This window comes from Mobula hypostoma, chromosome 12 (assembly GCF_963921235.1).
Source record: "Mobula hypostoma chromosome 12, sMobHyp1.1, whole genome shotgun sequence".
NCBI lineage: Eukaryota > Metazoa > Chordata > Chondrichthyes > Myliobatiformes > Myliobatidae > Mobula > Mobula hypostoma.
This window is the reverse complement of record NC_086108.1, coordinates 54,832,117-54,854,252: the sequence shown is the minus strand read 5'-3', so window position 1 is coordinate 54,854,252 and position 22,136 is coordinate 54,832,117. Positions and strand designations below refer to the sequence as shown.

At 38.9% G+C, this 22,136-nt stretch overlaps 1 protein-coding gene across 1 annotated transcript; it reads right to left on the bottom strand.

Annotated features, from left to right (window-relative positions):
* Window positions 1-1,316: 1,316 nt before the first annotated feature.
* On the bottom strand, window positions 1,317-21,785 carry LOC134354823 (leptin receptor gene-related protein). Its single transcript, XM_063064146.1, has 4 exons — window positions 21,704-21,785; window positions 10,364-10,439; window positions 6,844-7,030; window positions 1,317-2,010 (listed from the first exon to the last, which is right to left on the bottom strand). The coding sequence occupies exons 1-4, from the start codon at window positions 21,717-21,719 to the stop codon at window positions 1,894-1,896; spliced, it is 396 nt and encodes a 131-aa protein (XP_062920216.1). The 5' UTR covers window positions 21,720-21,785; the 3' UTR covers window positions 1,317-1,893.
* Window positions 21,786-22,136: the final 351 nt, after the last annotated feature.

Sequence of the window (22,136 nt, the reverse complement as noted above, 5' to 3'; positions counted from 1 at the left end):
ATCAATAATTAATGCTATTCTTCAACATTTTACTTGTATCAAATGACCAACAGGAATAGTCAAAACAAGTTTCCAACTTAGTGCAACATTTAAATGATCTGAAGGCAAGGAACTGATTCATGACCTGTGCCCTGCCAGCATACAAATGAATAATGAATAATTTTGCACACAATATTTCAGTTTCTATACATGCAAAAGACACTATTTAAGATGGGCATAATCTTCATTTGCAAATTACAACTTCAACATTTAATCAAGGTTTTGACTATGGTTTAAGAAATTGAATACACAAATAACAAAATGGGAGAGATAACTGACTTCAAATGTTTTTCTCCAATTAGCTTTTGGCTGCATTTCAAATAACAAGGCCAAATTTAATCAAGGAAATATTAGCTACAAATATGGAAACCATGCCATTAAATACTTAATGCCAGCATTGAATAAGCATACAAATATCATATTAGACATTCATCTAATATTATGAAACACTAGCCTTTATAATTTTATTTGACATATTCTACAATATGTAGTCAAAGCTTCTTCCAAAAAAAAAGCATGCTCCATGGATAAGCCTGCAAGTTACAAAATCATTCTGGAAACAAAATATAGAAATTGTCAAGATGGTCACATGCTTTAAGTTTAATGTATTTCTTATTCTTGGTTCCACTTGGGAGAACATAAGTCAATGTATTAACAACAGTAGGCACAGCATGGTGCCAATGAGTTACCACAAGTATGGCATTTAATGCTGCATCTACACATATATCTTTGGGCTTGGCTTAATATTGAAATAAAACCTTTCATGAAGGGTATACAATATCGATAATTTACTGTGAAATTATTGGTTACAAATACCACATAATGTAATCAACTTCAATGTTCCCATAACCCCATCACATTCTTTTTAGATACTTAAATTTCAGAAGTCTTTCTCCACTAGGTACAACATGACAGTTGCGGAGATACTCCTTACATTAACTTTAATGTTGATACATAGAAGATACAGTAAATGTCTGTTTTAGTCAAATAATCCTTTCTTCAAAATATGAGACAGTCAGCATTAGAAAGGGTAGAACACAATACAATGGTTGTCAAGAATTTTTGAGTAGTGCTTCTGTTTCTAAGCATTTCAAACCTCTTTTTGTCTTGCATATAGTACAAAAAGAAAAAGATCCTAGAGATCTTAAGGATAACTTAAATACATTGCATTTTAAGTTCTTAAAGCACAATGAACTTTTATATAAGCATATCAAAATGGCAAAGACAAACTCTGAAAGAGCAAATGGTGACATTCTGTTCATTGGAAATAATATATAGTTGCTCAAGATGCATTGTAAAAGCTCTGACATCAAGGTAAATGCCAGGTCAATAATGATGGTCTTTTTGGCTAAAAAGAGGCAGAACAAATAACTAACTAGTCAAGAGGATTTATACCTCTCTATACCGCAGGAGTGGGCCAATGGTAAATCCCCCAGTCAAATTCAACTAACAATGCCACCAATCACATCAGAACTCCTCCAATAGTTTTACTTTTTTTACTTTTGTTTATACAATGTATTAAAACGAAAAACCTGATGCACGTTTCAAGAACCAAGGAGTATACTTTCCTCTCATCGGAGTAGATGTCATCATGCACCCTACAATATATTTTGTTCATTGGTCAACACAGGCAAATACTTGCAAAGGCCCATCTTTGTGTTCAAATAAAATTTTACTATTTTGGAATTGCGAGATTAGCACAGACCTAGGTCATGAAATAACTAAATTTAATATACAAATAAATCTTGGGTTATTTTTGAATGCTGCATTTACAGATGGTACACACTGCACTTTAGTTGGAGTTTTAGTAGGTTCAGCATCAAAGGGTCATCATATCCAGGGTTCATTGCAAAACTACCATTGCTCCCAACTAAAGTCATCCCCTCTACCAAACACTAGGAAAAAGCCCAAAATGGTGAGAAAGATTACTGCATTGCCTGCCAGCACGAGTCCACAGGCTCCCCACTGGATCTGAAATATGAAACACAGGACAGCAATCTCAACATAATAGGTTTTAAAAAAATGGAACATTACCTGTACCCTACTGCAGCAAGCACATTCAAATAAACGTTTTGCTACAAATTAGCTATCTGCAAAGTTGTTATTCATTGCTGGCTTAGCTCTGATCTGTTCATGCTCTTGCTCTCCATACTGAAGAAAATTATCCCCAATGAAGCCTACATATTGAAGTAACTACAGAAGTATGTAAATGGGTAATTTTTAACTGATACTTCAGATGACGATCAATGGGTCAATGAAGTAATTAACTTTTACTTCAACATATTGATTGGATTACATAGCAATTCAAAAAGTAGTAACATTTATGTTTATGTTTCCTCTTAACTTGAGGTGCATCAACTTCAGAACCATTTTTATTATATTTTTGGTGATACATTTCATAAACGAGATAAATTTTCATTTTGAACATAAAGATACAGGGACTGATGACTGGAAATAAATCTACAGTTGGTTTAAATGAGATTTATATCAATGGTATGGAATTTATTGGAGAAAATCCTAAGGGATCATCTTCGGATCATTTGGAAACACAGAGATTGATCGAACATAGTCAGTGTGGCTTTATGCAGGATAATTTGATCAATTTCTTTTAAAGGGAAGCAACCAAGAAGATTGACAAAGGCAGGGTGATACAAAATTATTTATATGGACTTTAGTGGTAACACAGGTGGATAGGTTGGCGAAGAAGGCATATGGCACACCTGCCTTCACAGGTTGGAGCTTAGAAAATAAAAGTTGGAGGTTATGTTGCAATTTTACAAAACACTGGCTGGGCCATACTTGTCCAGTTTTGCACTGAACAACTTTAGTTTATGGAAGAGATTGGACAGCCCTACTTTTTTTGCCCTGGAGCAAAGGAAGCCAAAGGATGCTTTGACCAAGGTGCATAAGATTTTAACAAGTATAAATAAGGTACATAGTCAGAATCTCTTTTCCAGGCTAGGGCTATCAAGAACAATGGGACATAGGTTTAATATAACAGAAAGGAGCTTTAAAGGCGATTTGAGGGGAAAGTGTTAAAATCTCATGAAAAGTGTTTGGGGGAGGGCAACCTAAGGGAAGGAGGGGGTAGGCATAGCAACTGGGTCCTCTGGCACTGAGTCTGGGACAGTGGCTCAGAAGAGAAGAGATTTGAAGAGGACTGCAATAGTGATCGGAGATTTCATAGCTAAAGGAAAAAAGATGAGATTCTGTGGATGCGATAGAGACACCTAGATGGTATGTTGCCTCCCAGGTGCCAGGGTCAGGGGTGTCTCCAATCAGGTCGAAAGGGGGAGGTGAGCAGCCAGAAGTCTTCATACATATTGGCACCAATAACATAGGGTGGAAAAGTGAGGAGGTCCTGAACAGAGATTTCAGGGAGCTAAAATGCGTAATCTCCAGGGTAGTAACCTCTGGAATGCTGCCTGTGCCACATGCCAGTGAGGGTAAGAATATGAGCATCTGGCAGATGAGTATATAGCTGTGGAACTGGTGCAGGTGGCGGGCATTTAGATTACTGGATCATTGGGATCGCTTTGGAAGGTATGACTTTTACAAAAGGGACAAGTTACACCTGAACCTGAGGGAGACCAATATCATCGCGGTCAGGTTTGCTAGGGCTGATGATGGGGTAGTAGGTTTACAAACACACTGCTGCATTGCTAGCAAGGAAAGGCTAACAATAGGACAAAATTGCAGTCAATATGAGTTGCAAAGTAAAAAGGAGACAAAATCAAAAAGAGTGATGAATGCAGGACTGAAGGTGTTACATATGAATGCATGGAGTATATAGAATAAGGAATATGAACATAGCACAGTTGCAGATCAGCATGTATGACATTGTGGGCATCACTGAATAGTGGCTGCAAGAAGATTATAGCTGGGAGCTTAACATCCAAGCATACATTTTGTATCAAAGGAACGGGCAGGTAGGCAGAGGTGGTGGGATGGTTCTGTTGGTAAAAAAATGAAATCAAATCATTAGAAAGAGGTGACACAGGAATGGAAGCTGTAGAATCATTGCATGTCGAGCTAAGCAGCAGCAAGGTAAAAAGACCCAGATGGAAGTTACATACAGATCTCAGAACAGTAGCAAAGATGTGGCCAAGAAATTATAACGAGAGAAAGAAAATGCATGTCAAAGGGGCAATGTTATGATAGTCATGGGGGGGAGGGAGGGTCCATGTGCAGGAGGATTGTAAAAATCAGGTTGGTGCTAGATCCCAAGATAGCTATTTAGAAAAGCTTGTGATTGAGCACACAAGGGAATTAGATATTCTGGATTGGCCATTGTGCAATGAACTGGAATTAATTAAAGAGCTTAAGGTAAAGGGACAGTGATCATTATAAGATGAATTCATCCCGCAATTAGAGAAGGAGAGGCTAAAGTCAAATGTATTAGTATTACAGTGGAGTAAAGGGAATTACAGTAGCATGAGAGCGGACTGGCCAAAATTAGCAGGGATGACAGCAGAGCATCATGGCTGACAAGAAAAGTCAAAGCCAAAGAGAGGGCATATAATAGAGCAAAAATTAGTGGGAAGTGAGAGGATTAGTAAGCTTTTTAAAACCAACAGAAGACAAATTAAAAAATCATTATGGAAAAGATGGGCTATGAAGGTAAGGTAGCCAATAATATTAAAGAAAATGCAAAAAGTTTCTTCAGATATACAAAGTGTAAAAGAGAGGCAAAAGTAGATATTAGACCACTGCAAAATGATGTTGGAGAGGTAGTAACGGTGGACAAGGAAATGGCAGACCAACTAATTATGTATGTTGCATTTATTTTTCCCTGTAGAAGACACTGGCTGTATGCCAGAAGTTCGAGTGTCAGGGGGCAGAAGTGAGCGAAGTTGCCATTGCTAGGATGAAGGTGCCTGGGAAACTGAAAGGTCTGAAGATAAGTAAGTCACCTGGACCAGATGGTCTACACCCCAGGAAGGTCGAAGTAGGTTCACAAAAATGATGCCGGGATAGAAAGGCTCATCATATGAGGAGCATTTGATGGCTCTGGGCCTGTACTCACTGGAATTCAGAAAAATGAGGGGGGATCTCATTGAAACCAATCAAATGTTGGAAGACCTCTATAGAGTGGATGTGAAAAAGATGTTTCCTATAGCTTGGGAAATCTAAGATCAGAAAACATGGCCTCAGATTAGAGGAACATCCATTTAGAACTGAAATGAGTGGGAATTTCTTTAGCTGGACAGTGAATTCATTTCCACAGCTGAATGTGGAAGCCAAGTCATTGGGTATATTTAAGGCAGAGGTAGGCTCTTGATTAGTCAGAGCATGAAAGGATACAGCAGTAGGCAGGAGATTAGGGCTGAGACAGAAATGGATCAGCCATGATGAAATGGAAGAGCAGACTCAATGGGTCAAATGGCCTAATTCTGCTCCTATATCTTATGGTCTCGAACCTGATGCCAGATACATTGGTGGAGTCAGATACAATCATTATTTTTATGATACTTTTAGACAGGCACTTAAAAAGGCAGGGAATAGGATACAGGCCTAATGTGGAGAAATGGGATTAGTGTAGATGGACAAAAAGTTAGCATAAATGTGATAGACCAAAGGACCAAATTCAGTGCTGTGTAACTGTATGAAAGAATTAGTAACCCAGTCTTTGCGATTTCCCCACCTTCAGCCATGCTGTTATGTGAATGGTATGAAGAGAAGGGCAAAATAGAAGAATTTAAAAAATTGGATTTTAAAAGGTCATTTGTCTTGAAGATTTAATTGTTTTGTAATCTACAAATGCTGTCTGATATCATGTCCCAAACTTGATAATAATTTGAAATTTTCAGTATATATCCTATTAAATTAACTGGTACACTAATCAAACATCAAATACACATCTTAATAACACAAGATTATTGTATTATACCCATATTAAGTGAGCACATTGGAAACTGTAGCACATGAATGTAAATCTCAAACATGCAGTATTTGACAAACTTAGAAGAAATTGTTAAAATGTATTCAACATTTATAAGCTGTTCTGCTTCAATCTGGATTCCCCGATCTATTTCTGTATTTTATTTTACATAAATGTCAATCGCCTCAATAACATTAACCATAATGACTGTCTGCTCTTATATGTACAGAAATATGACCCAGTAAATTTGGATGTCATTACTTGGGAAGATCCAGTCACTATCAAAAGAACTGTTTTTCTCAGTCATAAATTCCATCTCCCTCTCTGGACACCATTTCCAATTAAACTAAATTGTTTGTAACCTTCCTATCATATTTCACCATGTTTAGCGAATGACTACTGAGCTGTAGCATCATTAAGACCATCTAATTCCACTTCATCAATAATACAAGAACCTGTCTACCTTTAAACATTGCCCTTATCCCTTTATTTCACTGCATACTTGGTTGATTTTATTTTATTTAGAGAGACTGTGCACAGTAGATCCTCCTAGCCATGCTGTCCCAGCAACCCGACAACCCCGATTAACCTTAACCTAATTCCGGGACAATTTACAATGACCAACTGAAGTACCCGGTACGCCTTTGGACTGAGAGAGGAAACCGAAGGCACCTGGGTAAAATCCACGCATTCCACGGGAAGGATGTACAGGGACTCCTTACAGAAGCATGCTGAAATTGAGCTATAAACTCTGGGATGCCCCAAGCTGTAACAGCATCACGCTAGCCCCTATGCTACCGTGGTGGCTGGACATATTTCCACCCTACAGCACAAATATCCTATTTTTGACAAGCAGAAAATTACAAATAGATAATAAGCTAGAATGACAACACAGTTTTTAGTCAGGTTTAGGAAGGACTTACCACTGAAACTCGAGCAAGTATTATTGGGAGCCCAAAGGCAGAAACAACAATCCCTGTGGTGAAAAAATATGCAAGTTCACGACAGGCACTGCTTGCTGCATCGGTGTCATCACCCAATCTTCGTGCAATAAAGGTCGGGATAGGTGACAGGAAGTAAAATATCAGCACAAACAAGGGCCAGTAAATGCTGCAGTGGAGTTAAAAATGAAAATGAAAAATAATTAAAGTAGGAAGATTTAAACCTTTATAAATTCTACTGACAAAAGGGCTTGCATATGCCTCTAACTGAAACCAGGTTAACGTTTCATAAAACGCTCTCACTTATACTTCTAAGCCTCTTAAAAGAGGGAACTTAAATTAGTAGCCAAAATATAATAGAGCTGAAAAGCAGTAAGAAATTTAAACAAATTTGATGTTTGAGATCTTCAAATCATAGCAAATGGGCAACTGAGAGAAAGCTTGAACACCAAAATATATTAACAAGGAGTGATTACATTGCATTCTTGAATTGGTTATTACTCAAAGTCAAAGAACACTCAGTGGCCATTTTATTAGGTACTTCCTTAAGCTAATAAAGTGGCCACTGAATTATGCTTGCGGTCTTCTGCTGCAAAATCCATCCACTTCAAGGTTCAACTAGTTTTACATTCAGAGGTGCTCTTCTGCACACTACTGTAACGCGTGGTTATTTGAGTTACTGTCGCCTTCTTGTCAGCTTGAACCGGCTTGGCCATTCTCCTCTGACCTCTCTTATTAACAAGGGATGTTCACCCACTGAACTGATAAGTCACTGGATGTTTTTTGTTTCTCACACCATTCTCTGTTAACTTTAGAGACTGTTGTCCATTAAAATCCTAGGAGATCAGCAGTTTCTGAGATACTCAAATCACCCCAACAATCATTCCACTGTCAAAGTCACTTAGATCACACTTCTCCCCTGTCCTGATATTAGGTCTGAACATCTGAACTTCTTGACCATGTTTCCATGCTTATGTGCATTCAGTTGCTGCCATATAGTTGGCTAATTAGATAGTTACGTTAACAAGCAGATGTACAGGCGTACCTCATAAAGTGGCCACTGAGTGCAAATTTATCAATGTCCGTATACAGTATGTTGCCATATACTACCTTGAGATTCACTTTCTCACAGGTATTTACAGGAAAATAGGGAAACACTAAGATTATACACTAAAAAAAACTAAAACATAAAAACTGATAAACAACCAACATGCAAAAGAAGATTGTTCAAAACAAAATAATACTGAAACACGATTTGTGGAGTCATTGAAAGCGAGGCTGTAGGTTGTGAAATTAGTTCAGAGTTGTGATGAGTCTTCAACAGTTCAGAAGTCTGATAATTATAGGGTAACCACCACTACTTTATTATTTCCAGTCAGTCACTTTATGTACAGACACGCCTGTGCTGGTATCACTTTATGGACACACAATCAATGTATATAAGCTTAGATTTATTGTGCTTTTTTATAATTGCGTTCTTTATCTTACTGTGTTTCTTTTGTGCTGCATCAGATCCAAAATAACAATTATTTCATTCTCGTGTATATTTATGTACTGGAAATGACATCAAACAATCTTGACAACATTAAACCATTCTTGATGTGTGATCCAAGGCTCCTGTTCCTCCAGTCCGATGGTAGTAGCATGGTGGAGGTTGCTGATGATGGATGTTGCTTTCTTACAATAACAGTCCATGTAAATGTGCTCAAAAGTGGGAAGGGCTTTGCTTGTGATACACTGGGCTGCATCCACCACTTTCTGTAGACCTTTCTACTGCCAACTTCAGCATACTTTGATCCTCATTCCTTTCAAATACTGATTCTTTAATGGCACAGGTCTTTGTGCTTGCACTGTGCAAATATTCTCTTAATTACATTTAAAAGAAATGCAGTTAAATGATCAAACTGGAATAAATGGTAAGGCAAAGAAGACTATGTAGGAACAAGAAACAAGGAAGAATTGGTGGGTGAACGACTAGTTTCTGCTGTGCTGCAGATCATGACCTTTCCTGGAGGTTTTCCAATTGCTTGCTTGGTGGCTGGAGGGTGCCGATGCTTTTTGCTGAAGTAACTGGGGGACGGAGAGGGTCGATGCTGTGTGCGTGGGAAGAGGAGTAGGGGGGCTTTGGGGTTCTAATGTTTTTACTGTCACTTATTCTTTGGGATACTCTGTTTTCATGGATGTCTGCAAAGAACAAGATTTTCAGGTTGCATATTGTATACATTCTCTGATATTAAATGGAACTGTTGAAAACATTGGAGCAAAACATCAATTTGTTTGAACTAGAGGCACAATAGAAAGTAACAAATAAGGGGACATAGTTAAGTGTGGAATAGATATAAGATTGGGTATAAGAATTTGATTGGTAGAAAAGAGGCAACTGACATCAGATCTGCACCTTGTCTCCTACTCCAGGCCTAGCTTTTCCCAAGCACCTACAAAACTGCAAAACCTGTCGTTGAACTGGAACACCTTCTAATAATCTGTTCACACCATCAAATTCTGTCCTTTCCAATACTTTGCCCTTTTCCCAGTTCTGCTGGATCCACTAAATTTCACATATAAAGAATTGCATGTATTTTCCAATTCCAGGACCACCACTAGATTTCTCTTACCATTTTACCATTCTCTTACCATAAAAGGTTCACCCTTTTAGCTGGTCTTAAGGCATGTCAGACCATCAGGATCCAGACTGCATTTCCAAAATAACAAAATCACCACCAATGCTAATAAACTCATGACACAATACTACACAGCAGAACATTATCCTTGGTCCAAAACTTACTATAATAAGTTGGCTGGAAATGTATTACGTTATAAAACCTGTATTTTTGTATAACAAGATTAAAATGTAGTTTTTTATTCCCAATTGGCTACTTCTGAAGCTAGGAATTACTAGCATCTACCCATTTCCAAATTTCACTCATTAACTAAATGACTTTAAAACATGTCTACTTACAACAATTAGACTATGGGCTTAACCAAGAAAGTTCATGTTCAAGATAAACAAATTGTGGTTCTACAGATATGTTCTGGGCTATATAACATATTGCTCTTGAGATAACACACATCATTCTATTTTGAAACAAGGACAAATTCAGTAAAATATATTTTTCAGTTTTGCACTTTTTTTTAAACTCCAATGCTGCTCCTTTCCAGAAGATGATGGTACAATTTAACTAATTATCACTGTTTCTTAACACATCAATCAAGCACAAAATCTTCACGTGTGTGCTCTGAATAGTTTCAAGTCCATGAATGATCTCAGCTAGATTATCACACTTCTGCACGACTTATTGAACAGTAATCAGGACTCCTAATGGTTCCGCCTGCTGTTCTACACAAATATGAAAGCAAAATGCTGAAGAGAGGTAGCTAATTACCACTGAATGTAACTTCTGACTCATTAAACAGTCTTGTAGAGGGAACAAGCAACATCCACAGAATTAAAAGGAACATTATTTCCTGGTAAGAGTTTAACTGAAAAAAGTCAGAATCTTACCCGTATTGTTCAAGGGCACATCCCAACATGAGGAAAGTCAGGCCTATGGCACCACTGAAGGATAAACCAACTAGAGCTGCAAGTAAAATGGAGAGGGCAAGTTATCCAAGCATTTACAAACTATTTACATAATGTGGATATTAGACAATCTCAGTGTTTCCACGTGACAAGTTTCATTAAAAGTTGTTCACAATGATTACTGAATCTTCTCCCAACTTGAACTTCTCTTCTATTACACATTACACATACAATGAATGCCACAATGCATTGCATTTCTCACAATTCCTCATCAATCTCTACCTTTCAAGTGAACAGGAAATAATTTATCACACCCTGCTCCAACTCTTTTTCCCCCTCAATCTTAAAACTGCAGAATTAAATATGTTAAAGTATTTGTGTTGAAATATGCATACTTTTGAACACAAACTAACTTTAAATCTTACTAGTGGCTGACACTCAAGTCTTGGTACTTTCAGATAAATTTGATTAACAATCTTGAATTTTAAAAAAGTCATTAGCAATGATGACCACAAACCTGCCATCCTTACTGGTCTGGCCTAAATGCAGTTCGTGACAAACCAATATGATTGACACTTAACACACATCAAAGTTGCGTTCACCAGCAACTTTGATGTGTGTTGCTTGAATTTCCAGCATCTGCAGAATTCCTGTTGATTGACACTTAAAAAGCTCTCTGAAACCTATCAATAAATATATTGAAATTCTGAGATTTATAGATTGGACTGTAGTTCATATTGGCTTCTTTCAATTCTATGTTTTTTACATGTTCTCACCATTCTTTTTTGTGTATTAGGGGCTTGGGGTTGGGTGATTTGTTAGTTTTTGTGCGAGAGAGGGGTTGAACGTGTTAGCAGCTTGTGAATTTTTGTTTCTATCTTTTTGTAAAGGGGGGGATTGACACCTTTCTTTCAACTACTTGTATGGTTTTTGTATTCTATGGCTATCTGGAGAAGACAAATTTCAGAGTTGTATTCTGCATACATTGATAATAAAATGAACCTTTTAAATACGAGGGGTGATTGATAAGTTTGTGGCCTAAGGTAGAAGGAGTCAATTTTAGAAAACCTAGCACATTTATTTTTCCTAAATTTACACACTTAGTCCAGCGGTCATGGAGCATACAGATCCCTTCTTTGTAGAAGTCGGTGTCTTCTGGCCTAAAGTAGAAGGAGATGAGGAGAAACTTCAAACTTTCTGCATTTTCACTCAAAGAATTGAACTGCACATGCATGCAACGAGAGCTGTATAACTCATCTCCTTTTACCTTAGGCCACGAACTTATCAATCACCCCTGCTGTGGGCCACTTCTACAAAGAAGGGATCCATATGCTCCGCAACCGCTGGACTAAGTGTATACATGTAGGAGAGGACTATGTTGAAAAATAAATGTGCTAGGTAATCTAAAATTGACTCCTTCTATCTTAGGCCACGACCTTATCAATCACCCCTCGTATATCAATAAATCACCAAGTTCCAGTACAATTACGGGTGGAAAATAAGTGCTGGCCTTGCAAATGATACCCAAATTCTGGAAGATGTATGAAAATAAACATCATCAAGATTCAGCATGTGCACTACACAGACAATGGCTACATTATGATAGATATATAGATAGACAGACAGATATACCTTATTGATCCCGAGGGAAATTGGGTTTCGTTACAGTTGCACCAACCAAGAATAGAGTATAAATAAGGAGTATGGCTGTTCAGGTGTTGGAGGTTTGCCCTTACGATTTCACAAGTAATTACCCAAAGATTTAAGAAATGGAATAAAATTTGCTGTTACAAAATAGGGGGAAAATAAGAATTGAAAAACTATTTTTTGTTCCATCTCAGTTCAATTGACTCATGCAAGTGAGACAATTTCACATAAGAATATTGTGATATGGATAATTTTTTTTAAAACATCTCTTTATTGCTTTTACAGAATAAAAATACATTAGATCATCCATAGGTTTGAAAGTACAACAAATTTAAAGAAAAAATAAAGTACATAACAAATCAAAAGGAAAAAAAACACACAAAAAAGCAAACACCCTGCCATTAAAAAAAGCAGTCAATTCAGTTCGTTACTTTCATCATCCTGAATATTGTTCTCCAGAAACTTATAGAAAATGTCCCAAATTTCCCAAAATTTGCCAAGTTTGCTTCTGTGATGTAGCTTATCTTTTCTAGAGCAAGATAAGAAGTCATTCCTTTCAGCCATTGTGAGAGCCCACGGGTTGTTGGTTTCTTCCATGAATAGGCTATTCAGCGTTTGGCTTCCAAAATACAAATATTAAGCAGAGACCTTACATTTTTGGAGGTTACAAAGTCCTTTGGATAAATATTCAGAATACATAATTTAGGATCAAGGGACACCTTTTTTCCAATAATCTGACTAATCAAATCCAGCACCTTCTTCCAGAAGCAGATTATCTGGGGGCACTCCCACATACAATGGAACAGAGACCCCTTTTGGTGATTACATTTATTGCGTGCATCTGGAATGTTGGGGTTAAAGTGATGCAACCTGACTGGAGTAATGTACTGTCTGGTTATCCATTTTGTATTGTAGTAATTTAGAATGAGTGTTCACTGATTGAGTTTGAACTAAGGAACAAGCTCCTGACCACTGTCTTTCTAACAGGTTCTCATGCAAATCAGGTCTCCATGCTTGTAGTATGTTGTTTGACGACTCTTTGCATTTACTTGCAAACAAACTGTATAATACAGACACATGTCCCCTAGCTTCAGATAATTTCAGAGTGATGGCTTCTAGTGCTATGGATAATTTTTTAGGAATGCAAACATCCCATAATGTGAGGCGTACTATTTAACATTTTTCAAAGTATTGCGGATTTACTTAACATACAATGTGCTCCTGCATTAACTGTAGAAACAGTGTTCCAGTTTGAATTATAAAAGCGTGCTTTTAATAAAAGAAACAGAATAATTTTTTGGATACACATGATGTGCTCTTCTTTTCAATGAAGAGAACAGCATACCCATTCCTCCACCACAGATTGTTACAGGAACTCCATGAATCCTCAGTGTGAAATCCATCATGTTGCTTGTACAGTCACTGCTCATTTGTCATTACAGATCTCTAATTTGATAACTGTATTTCTTCTACATTTCTTTAGTCTAATTCCTCCAGACCTCTCAAGCCTTGGGCATCCTGTATGGTACTGATTAATATTTGTTTTCAACAAATTGCATGCTTCCATCAATCTGAGCTTTTCCTTCTCTAGAATAGTAACATCAAGATCAAAAATGGTGACAAACCCTTTCCCACCTCAATCCTCTCACATCAACTTATCACCAAACTTTGAGTTTGGTCCAGTGAAAACATTCAGGCTCAAGCGAGAAATTGCAGAACCAAGCCCACTTTACAACTTGAGAATTCTCCTAGTGAATATTTTAGTATGCTTTGGTGGAGGAGCTTGGAACATAAGTGGCAGTTTGGACAGCTCCTCAAACATCTTTGGTTATGAAGGGAGTCTTTAGCCAATCACATTTTCACTGCCCCTCTAACTGCATACCTTCATGTTCTTTTTCAGTAACACTTAAAAATTTTGACCAATGCAGCAATCAAATTCTGCCAGAGGTGAAAATTCTATGAACCACTGGCTTCACACCCAAATAAGATAGTTCTTATTTTAAGGTCGGACCACAAGAGGGAATAGCTTGTATGTACTATGTTTAGATCAAATATCTAGACCTAGATCTTTAGCCCTGACACTTTACTCCTCACTCCTTCCTCTCAAGTTAAATATATGCCCCCTTTGACACAGTGTCCAGAAAGGAATAATGTATCAGATGAAGTGTGACCAAGGTGCTGTATAGCTGATCTACATACATTTTTTAAACTTCAAAACCATCTGAAATAAAGACCTGTATTTGATTAGTTTTCTTGTTTTGTTATTTATACCCAAGTGCAACCCCCAAAAAAAATGGACAATTTCCAGGCCTTTGCCACTAATATTCAGATTTTCCATCACGGATCCAAAACTGGTTTCTCTCGCCTACATATTCAAAAATTGGTTGAGTACATCTTTCAGGTGAGGCATGAAAACCAAAGGTTAAAATGCCTATCTGTTATACTTAGAGTCAAATTATGCTATTTGAAAAGCAGGGCATTTTCCTAGATCCTAACTCCAACTCCCACTAAATCGTATTTGGTAATTAACGGCCTAATTTGTACAAATGTTGGCTGTCATTTCAATGAAAATACAATGACATACGACCAGAGCTCAGTAAAGTATCTTATCTTAATGCAAGGGTTCTCATGAAATGCGACTAGCTTGAAACGTTAATCAAAGCCAGAGTTGTTCAGCATAGAAATGGGCCCTTTGGCCCACCTCGTCCATGCCAATCTTTTTGCTCATTACACTAATCACATTACGGCTGTATCTTTCTATGCCTCTCCTACTTAAGTATCTGTTTAAATGTCTCTTAAACATGGTAATTCTACCTGAATCCACCACCTCCACTGGCATTCGAGCTATTAACTACTATGCAAAAAACTTACCCTTCAAATTTCCTTTAAAGCTCTCTCTTGTTACAGTAAACCTATGCCTCCCGATTTGATAATACACTCATTAGAAAAATATTTTAATTAGCTACCCTATGCCTCTCATAATCTTATAAACTTCTATCTGATCACCGTTCAGCCTCCTTCGCTCTACATCTTCAAACTAAAGTCCTCCATTTCAGACAACATCTTGGTGGATTTCCACTGCACTTGCTCAACACAATCATATCCTTCCTTTGCTGTGGTGACCAGAACTGCACACAATGTTCCAGTGTGAACTAACCTGTGCAACCTGATGAATATTTCAAGCATTTTCCATTCATAAGCTTTTTAACTCCAAAAGAAAACATGGTATGCTGAAACCCCACATGCAGCAAGATTTTCTTCTGCACTCTCCAACAGAGCAACTGATAGATCAAAGATATCAACCCCAAAGTTATACTGCTACACAACAGCTATTGAGTCAAGCAAAAATAAGGCCTAGTATTGTATTCATTTTGTAAAGCATTTTTTCTCTTGATACGATTCAAATTTATTTGTGTATAGCCCAACGTAAACTTCCCATGAACAGAATCAAAATGGATTTAAATACAATTTTTCAAATTATTTTTAAAATATTCCTTGGTAGTATTTAAGAAAACCCCAAGTCTCGTCAGGGATGAGTTATAGTTTTATGAGTGACAGCAAAATCTTGGAGGGCAGGAACCATTTAAAAACTCAGTCTTGTCAGTAGTGAGTCTTCACTGAGCCAGTGTTAGTGGAGTGGGCATTTTTGGAATGGGGCAGTGTTAGAGTGGTCCAACTTTGGCTCAACAGGCTCAACCAAGAACAGGCTTGAGGAAGCACAGTTGGAAGTTCTAAGTTTATTTTTTGTTCCACTTTGTCTATTAGTCCATAGCTAGTCTGCTGAGAATTGGTCCAGAGTTCCATGAGTGAGATGAAAGAACTTTGGATTCCTGCTAACTACATCTGCATGAAGTGCACCGTGCTGTAGCTCCTTAGAGACTGCAGCATGACAACTTCTGGTTCATACAGAATGAGGTGGTGACAGGAGCTACAGGTAGGTAGTCATCCCTAAGTTGCAGGAAGCACGTATAGTTGCAAGAAAAATGTTTGTGAACGCTTTGCAATTACCTGTTTTTCTGCATTATTTGCTCAAAAAATGTGGTCTGATCTTCATCTAAGTCACATTAATAGACAAACTAAATCTGGCTGAACTGACAATTGTACGTTTCATGTCTTTATTGAACACATTGTTTAATCATTCAATGCAAACTGTCCAGGCTCTTGAGGCAGCAAAAGCAGCCCCAAACTAAGATGCCCTTCCACTGTACACAGTTGGGATGAGGTTTGGGTGCTGGTGTGCAGTGCCCTCTTGACTCCAAACACAGTGCTGTGCATTTCTAGCAAAACATTCAACTTTTGTCTTATACATCCACAGAACATTGTCCCAGAAGTGTTGTGAAACATCCACGTGGCCTTTTGCAAACCTGAAATGTGCAGCAATGTTTTTTTTAAAAGGGAGCAGTGGTTTCCTCAGTGGCGTTGCCCATGAACACCATTCTTGTTCAGTGTTTTTCTTATGGTGGGCACATAAACGGAGACTTTAGTAAGTTCTAGAGACTTCTGCAGCAGGTCTTTCGCTGTTACCCTTGGGTTCTTTTGTGCTTCCTTCAGCATTGCATGTTGTGCAGTTGGTGGGATCTTTGCAGGATGCCCACTACTAGGGAGAGTTGCAACAGTACTGAATTTCCTCCATTTGTAGACAATTTCTCTTACTGTGGACTGATGAACACTCAGGTCTTTAGGAATGCTTTTGCAGCCTTTTTCAGCTTCATACATCTCTAAAATTCTTCTTCTAAGATCCTCTGAAAGTTGTTTTGATCAAGGCATGGTACACATAAACAGATCTTTCTTGTGAAGAGCAAGCTCTGTCAGTAAACTGACTTTGTGTCATTTTTAATAGGGCAGGGCACTTCTACAACCCACACCGCCAATCTCATTTAAGACCATAAGGTATAAGAGCAGAAATAGGCCATTTGATCCATCGAGTCTGCTCCGCCATTCAATCATGAGCTGATCCAATTCTTCCAGTCATCCCTGCTCCCCTGCCTTCTCCCCATACCCTTTAATGCCCTGGCTAATCAATAACCTATCTATCTCTGTCTTGGCCTCCACAACCACTCCTGGTAACAATCTCCACAGATTTATCACCCTCTGACTAAAGTAATTTCTCTGCATCTCTGTTCTAAATGGACATCCTTCAATCCTGAAGTTGTGCCCTCTTGTCCTAGACTCCCCTACCATGGGAAATAACTTTGCCATATCTAATTTGTTCAGGCCTTTTAACATTTGGAATGTTTCTATGAGATACCCCTCATTTTCCTGAACTCCAGGGAATACAACCCATGAGCTGCCAGACGTTCCTCATACGATAACCCTTTCATTCCTGGAATCATTCTCATGAATCTTCTCTGAACCCTCTCCAATGTCAGTATATCCTTTCTAAAATAAGGAGCCCAATACTGCACATAATAGTTCTAACTGTAGTCTCATGAGTGCCTTATAGAGCCTCAATATCACATCCCTGCTCTTATATTCTATACCTCTGGAAATGAATGTCAACATTGCATTCACCTTCTGCACCAGCGACTCAACATGGAGGTTAACACCCAAGTCCCTTTGCAAATCTAAATTTTGAAATCTCTCCCCATCTAAGTAATAGTCTGCCCATTTATTTCTTCTACCAAAGTGCATGACCATACACTTCCTAACACTGCATTTCATTTGCCACTTCTTTGCCTATTCCCCTAAACTATTTAAGTCTTTCTGCAGGCTCTCTGTTTCCTCAACACTACCCACTCCTCCACCTATCTTTGTATCATCGGCAAATTTAGCCACAAATCCATTAATCCCATAGTCCAAATCATTGACATACATCGTAAAAAGCAGCAGTCCTAACACCGACCCCTGTGGAACTCCACTGGTACTGGCAGCCAGCCAAAATAGGATCACTTTATTCCCACTCTCTGTTTTCAGCCGACCAGCCAATGCTCCACCCATGCTAGTAACTCCCCTGTAATTCCATGAGCTCTTATCTTGCTGAGCAGCCTTATGTGCGGCACCTTGTCAAAGGTCTTCTGATAATCCAAGTACACCACATCTACTGCATCTCCTTTGTCTACCCTCCTTGTCATTTCCTCAAAAAATTACAGTAAGTTAGTCAGACAGGATTTCCCTTTCAGGAAACCAAGCTGGCTTTGGCCTATCTTGTCATGTGCCTCCAGGTACTCCCTAATCTCTTCCCTAACAATCGATTCCATACAACTTCCCAACCACTGATGTCAGGCTAACAGGTCTATAGTTTCCTTTCTGCTGCCTCCCAACCTTCTTAAATAGCGGAGTAATATTTTCAATTTTCCAGTCATTTGGTACAATGCCAGAATCTACTGATTCTTGAGAGATCAATGTTCATGCCTCTGCAATCTCTCCATCTACTTCCTTCAGAACCGAGGGTGCATTCCATCAGGTCCAGGAGATTTATCCATCCTCAGACTATTAAGCTTCCTCAGCACCTTCTCAGTTGTAATTTTCACTGCACATACTTCACTTCCCTGACAGTCTTGAATGTCCAGTATACTGCAGATGTCTTCCATTGTGAAGTCTGATGCAAAATACACATTCAGTTCTTCTGCCACCTCTGCATCTCACATTACAATATCTCCAGCATCTTTTTTTATTGGTCCTATATCTACACTCAACTCTCTTTTACCCTTTATATGCTTAAAAAGCTTTTAGTATCTTCTTTGATATCAGTCGCCAGCTTCCTTTCATAATTCATCTTTTCCCTCCTAATGACCTTTTTAGTTTCCTTCCGCAAATTTTTAAAAGCTTCCCAATCCTCTATCTTCCCACTAGCATTGGTGTCCTTGTAGGCTCTCTTTTTTGCTTTTACTTTGGCTCTGACTTCACTTGTCAGCCACGGAAGTGTCCTTCTTCTATTTGACATTTCTTCTTAATTGGAATATATCTGCTTGCATTTCCCTCATTTTTCACAGAAACTCCAGCCATTGCTGCTCTGCTGTCCTTCCTGCTAGTGTCCCTTTCCAGTCAACTTTGTCCAGTTTCCCTCTCATGCCATTGTATTTCCTTCATTCCACTTTAATACCGACACACTGGAAATTAGCTTCTCCTTCTCAAGTTTCAAAGCGAACTCAATCATATTGTGATCACTGTTCCCCCTAGGGAACCTTAACCTTAACCTTAAGCTCTCTTATCACTTTCAGATCATTTCATTGATGGGAACACCTGACTCCAAATAGCTTTTGTAGAAGGCATTACCCCAGAGGTTCACATGCATTTTTGAATTAGACTGGAATTGTTTAAACGGTGTACTCAGCATTGACGAAAATAAATATGATTGTTTGTGTGTTATTAGTTTAGGCAGATTGTGTTTGTCTATTATTGTGACTTAGATGAAGATCAGACCACATTTTATGAGCAATTAATACAAAAAAAAACAAGTAATTGCAGAGGGTTCAGAAACCTTTCCTTGCAATTGTACCTGGGTGACTGTCAGAAGAGGGCAAGGAAATAGGCAGCCAGTGCAGCGTACCCCTCTGACAGTTCCCCTCAGGAAGTATACTTCTTTGGATACTGATGGGGCGGGGGGGTGCGGGGATTGACCTATCAAGGAAAAGCCACAGTGAGCAGGTCACTGGCACTGAGTCTGTCTCAGTGGCTAAGAAGAGAAGGAGGGAAAAGAGGAATGCAGTAGTGATAGGGGTTTCCATCGTTAGGGGAGCAGACAATAGATTCTGTGGATGTAATAAAGACACCCAGACGGTATTTTGCCCCCCAAGTGCCTGGGTCAGAAACGTCTAGGGTCATGTCTACAGCATTGTAAAGGGGAAAGAAGAACAGCCAGAAGACGTGGTACATATTGGAACCAATGACATATTCGGAAATGGTAGGAGGTCCTGAAGAGAGAAAAACATCCTCTGAGCTTTACAGTTTAATTTCTTCCACTGAGCCAATACTTAACCAACATCCTCTTGGCTCCTGTGTTATGCTACTGAATGTATTCCTAACATCTAGAAATCACCCACTAAATTTCCTTGATTAGCCTTCTCCATTATCTCCAGGAATTCAATCATTTCAGCCAAATGCAATTTGCTTTAAGAAATCTTAAATTTTTTGATTTAGCCACTCCATTTATTGCATCTGGCAAGTTATCAATAACATGTCCATCAAAATACTTGGACTGTCTGGCTCCCTCTAACGTCACTATTTGCCTGATAAACTATACACTATGGGCATTAATATCGTTCAATAAAAAATGAAAAGGTCAATACCTCACCACAATTTTTGTTCTTAAGAGCCATACTCAACCATTCAGAATATCAAAGAGAAACCGGACCCTGACATCCTATCTGACTCAAAGTTGAGTTTCCAATCCCAAACCAAATATATCACTCCCTACGTATAACAACCCTTATATACACCTTAGGTGCTGAAACAACCAATCACAACTTTGTCTCTTCTCAGTTTGACTATTCCAGTGAACTCCCAGTTGAAAGCATTCTCCCGCCATACAAAAACTCAAATCAATTTAAAACACTGCTGCCCGTATGCCAACTCATACCAGCCTGCATTATCTTCACATTAGTTATCTGTTTTAAAAGCTGATCAACATCTCTGTAATTTTCTCCACTCAAAAAAAATTTCTACCCTTGGAGTTCATCAACTTTATTAGTTTTTCATTGACAGCCTTCACTTGTTAAATCTATCTGAATCCCTGAATTAAAATCCAGTTCCTTTATCAAGCTTTTGGCCCAACACGTCTCCCTATAGGCCTCAGATATGGATTTGTGTAATGACATTTAGAAGCCACTTGAGAAATTGGCTCTACCAAAAATAAGTTACAGCTTAAGATCTTGAGGAAGAATCCTCATCCACACTCAACACATGTTTTCTTAGTAATTGAGAAACTAATTGCTTATTTGAAACATTTTTTCTCACGGTAGTGAGTACCACACTTTATCCCTGTTAAATGAAAACCAAGCAAATCAAAATATAAAAACGAGGAAATCTGCAGATGCTGGAAATTCAAGCAACACACACAGAAAATGCTGGTGACCGCAGCAGGCCAGGCAGCATCTATAGGAAGTCGGCGTTTCGGACCGGGACCCTTCGTCAGGACAAATCAAAACATAAACTGAAGAAACTCAGTTGATCAGTCAACATCTGAGAGGGAACTGTCCATTTTCCTCCCAATGTTGCCTCGCCCGCTGAGTTCCTCCAGCTGTTGTTTTTATTGCTCTAGATTCCAGCATCTGTAGTCTCTTCTGTCTAGCGTTTCAGACCATAAATAAGGAGGAAATGCTTCGGCTTGAAGATATTCAACAATCAGAATGACTGAGTGGTATACAGCATCAGGGTTCCATCTCAAATACTAAGCCTGTTCCACTATGACGCTACACAAGGGAAGGAGGGAATACGCCCGACTCTCAGTTGCAGGACAGGAGGGTGGAATCGCTCCTGCTGTTATGCTGTACAATTGGCACTCACTGTCAGGGCTCACGAGTGAAGAGCGGCACTTGGGAGGAGTTCCGCTGCTGACCAACAAGATCCAGCTTCCCAGGAGAAGCCGAGGTTTTTCGCTGTGAATATGACGACAGTGTGATTTCCGACCGAGCGGGCACCGACCCCCGTCATCCGAGTGAGGCCTCTACTATAGCTGAGGCCTCACTGGGAAGACTCCAAACGCAGTTTCGTGGGCACTGTTGAGGCGCATCCTACCTTTGATCCCCGCCATCTTCCTGCCGATCTAGCTCTGCGTTGTCACCCTTCCCCTACCAACCGAAACCATCCAATCAGCGACGCTGCCACGGGTGCAGCTGGCCAACGCGTAGCATCCTTTTACCAATCAGCAAATACTGCAAACCAGCTGACCAATAGGCACTCGCAACCTGCCGGAGGACTCACCACTTTTTACTGGTGGAGCGGAGGTGTCCAATCCGCGATCCGTTCAGGCTGGGTAACCAATCATATGGAAGATCAGCCCGTCAGTCATCAGCGCACTATTTGGCTAAATCCAAGTGAATTTTGTCCAACCACTTCCCTTCAGTGCCGTAGTGAGGGATTGAAAATAATTTGTAAATAAAAGTATTTTATAAATAAATAGTCCATATCAGCAGGAAGAGAAATTCCGCATTCAAAGAAAGGCATTTGT

Excerpts from the sequence above, each read along its gene's own strand:
- LOC134354823 (XM_063064146.1), bottom strand. Across the intron at positions 7,031-10,363 it reads TGTGCCCTTGAACAATACGG|CATTTACTGGCCCTTGTTTG; the intron begins GTAAGATTCTGA and ends ACTCCACTGCAG. Across the intron at positions 2,011-6,843 it reads TACTTGCTCGAGTTTCAGTG|ATCCAGTGGGGAGCCTGTGG; the intron begins GTAAGTCCTTCC and ends TTCATATTTCAG.